General features: G+C 40.3%; 1 protein-coding gene across 1 annotated transcript; it reads right to left on the bottom strand.

The window, feature by feature from the left end:
* Nucleotides 1-395: 395 nt before the first annotated feature.
* LOC112851124 (vomeronasal type-1 receptor 4-like) lies at nt 396-1,337 on the bottom strand. Its single transcript, XM_025914666.2, has one exon. It carries the CDS (start codon nt 1,335-1,337, stop codon nt 396-398), a length of 942 nt encoding a protein of 313 aa, XP_025770451.1.
* Nucleotides 1,338-2,984: the final 1,647 nt, after the last annotated feature.

Raw genomic sequence — 2,984 nt, 5'->3', positions numbered from 1 at the left:
TGAATGGCCGTCTCACATGTTAACTTCTCTTGCAACTTTTCCAACAATTCCAAGCGTAGTTAATTTCTGGATATATTTCGTATGTCAAATTAAAAATTACAACACTCAAATACTCCCTCACAATCTCTAGATTGTTTCAGGAACATTTTTTAATTGCACAGATTCCAAACTATTTCACTGGAAGTGTGAACAAAATTTCAGTTACATAAGTATTTTCATAATAATTGCATTAATATTTCATTTACATTTACTATTACCACTGATTGTTTTTTATTGGGACAGATGCTCATTCTGGCTTGCTGACCACTCTCCTGGGGTGTGATTGTTGCGTCATTATGCTGGCAGCTCGGGGAATGAATGAAGTAACAACTGTACACTGTGCAAAAACGTACAATTTACGCGTTTGTTATCACTTTCGTGGATGTTGTGTTCCTCAGCCAGGGAAGGTAGAACCTGGACACACAGGAGTTACAGTTCATGAGAACAAAGGGGCAGGCAGTTGGGAAACATCCACTGATCAAGGCAGAGACGTTCACCAGCAACCAGCTGGGATTATCGAAAACAGCCATAAAGACTTGGCAGATGGAGGAGAGGGAGTAGAAACACACAAAGGTGCTCACCAGGACGAGGATGCTCTGGGTGGCTCTGGACTCAGGAGAGGATCTGGGGGAGACATTAGTGCTGTGAATGTGCTGGACCCTCTGCCTGTGCCTGTGCAGGATGAAGACCATGTGGCCACTGGCCCAGACCATGATCCCTAAACATAACACATCAGGGAATGATAACAACGCTGCATGTAGCAATTGTGTGATTTTGTTATTAGTTGTCCCCGAACAGTATTGCAAATCCTTTCTCATTGAGATGCTCACGTTGTTCCGTTTGCCAGTCACATGGATAGGGAAAATGATATTTACCAGCATGTAGACGGTCCAGCACAGGAATATAGAGAAGTCAATGTACTTGAGAGCTTTCCTTTTAAGTTTTGTCCTCCTGGCGTTCTGGGGGCTGATTGTGATGGCCTGGAAGGCACTCAAGAGGCAGGTGCTGCCTATGGACACACCCCTGCCTATTCTGTGAAGATAGAAAAGAAGTTTGCATCCAAAATCACCTGGAAAATTGTTCCATCCGAAAGCTGCCATCATCTGGGGGACTCCTTTACAGAGGAGGGATAAGGAGTTGGCTGCAACCAGGTGTTTGACAATCAAATCTGGGGGCCTCAACCTGCACCCAGTGAAAGAGAGGAAGATATAATAGTAAAGAAGAGAGAAATTCCCCAAGATTCCGACCACGGTTTGGGTTAAGAAGATCACTCCTATGACCAAATCCCTGGAGGCCATTCTGCCGGTTTCCAGTCACTGAGATTTATCTTCAGAACCAGAGGATCCTGCATGGGAATATGAGGTGTGGGCATCATGCGTCTTGTCAACTAAAATCCAATATTCTCCACTTATCATTAGTTTCTCCTTCGAAATGGTGTTGAGAAAACCAGATATCCATATGTAAAAGGGTGAAATTGGACCCCTATCTTTGACCATACACAACAAATCAACTCAAACTGGATGAAAGACTTAAACATAAGATGTGAAACTGTAAAACCCCTTCAGGAAAACATAGGGGAAAATCTTCTTGGCATTGGTCTTGGCAATGATTTCCTGGATCTGATAGCAACAGCAGAGGCAGCAAAACCAAAACAACACAAGTGGGATTATATAAAACTAAAAAGCTTCTGCAGAGCAAAGGAAATAATCACTAAAGTGAAAAGGCAGTCTATGGAATGGGACAAAATGCTTGCAAAGCATTCATCTGACAAGGGTTTAATATACAAAACATAAGAATCTCCAACAACTCAATAGAAGAAACCACCAAATAACCCAATTAAGAAATGGGCAACTTTAGGAATCGACATTTCTCCAAAGAACATATGAATGATCAAGTATATGAAAAGGTGGTCGACTCTACTAATCATCAGGGAAATGCAGATCAAATCCACAATGAGATGTTATCTCACATCTGTTAGAATGACTAGTATCTTCCAAGCCCCAAAGATAACAAGTGTTGGTAAGGATGTGGAAAAATTGGAGTCCTTATACACTACTGGTAGAAATGTAGAATATTGCAGCCACCATGGAAAAGTATAGAAGTTCCTCAAAAAAAATGTGATAGAACTATCTCATCATCCAGAAATCCCACTTCTTGGTATATATCCAAAAGAATTGAAACCAAGGTCTCAAAGAGGTACCTGCATGCCCACATTCATTACAGCATCATTCACAATAGCCAAGTTATGGAAGCAATTGAAATGCCCATTGACTATGAATGGATGAGGAAAGTGGAGTATATACATACAATGAGATATTATCTAAGCTTCAAAAAGAAGGAACGCCTACTTGGATGAACATAGAAGACGTTATGCTAAGTGAAATAAGCGAATCACAGAAGGAAAAATATGGTATGGTTTCACCTACATGCGGAATCTAAAATAGTCAAACCCATAGGAGCAGAGCATAGAACAGTGGTTGCCAGGGGCTGGAGGAAGGGGGAATGGGGAATTGTTGTTCAATGTGTGTAAAGTTTCAGTTATACAAGATGAGTGAGTTGTAGAGATCTGTTGTACAGTATGGTGACTATAGTTAGTAGTACAGTATTGTGCACTTTCAATTATGAAAAGAGCCTATACTTTAAGTGAGGTGCTCTGACCACACACACACACACACACACACACACACAGGAACACAAGGAATGTTTTGGAAGTGCTGGATATTTTAGTACCTTGATTGCGGTGATGGCATCAAAGAGGTAAGCAGATTTCCAAACTCATCAAAATATATACATTAAATATGTGCGATTTTTGGCATGTCAATTGTATATCAATAAAGGTTAACAAGAGAAATATTAATTTTTAAAGAGATTTTCAAGAGTTGAGTATATAACCTTTCTTTAAAAATTGTTTAATCAGTTTTGAGAGAGAGTGAGCATTGGGATAT

The sequence above is a fragment of the Puma concolor genome, chromosome E2 (genome assembly GCF_028749965.1).
Source record: "Puma concolor isolate L17-30 chromosome E2, mPumCon1.1.hap2, whole genome shotgun sequence".
Classification (NCBI taxonomy): Eukaryota; Metazoa; Chordata; class Mammalia; order Carnivora; family Felidae; genus Puma; species Puma concolor.
Note: the sequence above shows the minus strand (reverse complement) of the source record. Positions and strands in the feature narration are given on the sequence as shown.

Bases quoted from the DNA above. Each gene is read 5' to 3' on its own strand.
- LOC112851124 (XM_025914666.2), bottom strand. From the start codon at position 1,337: ATGGCCTCCAGGGATTTGGTCATAGGAGTGATCTTCTTAACCCAAACC.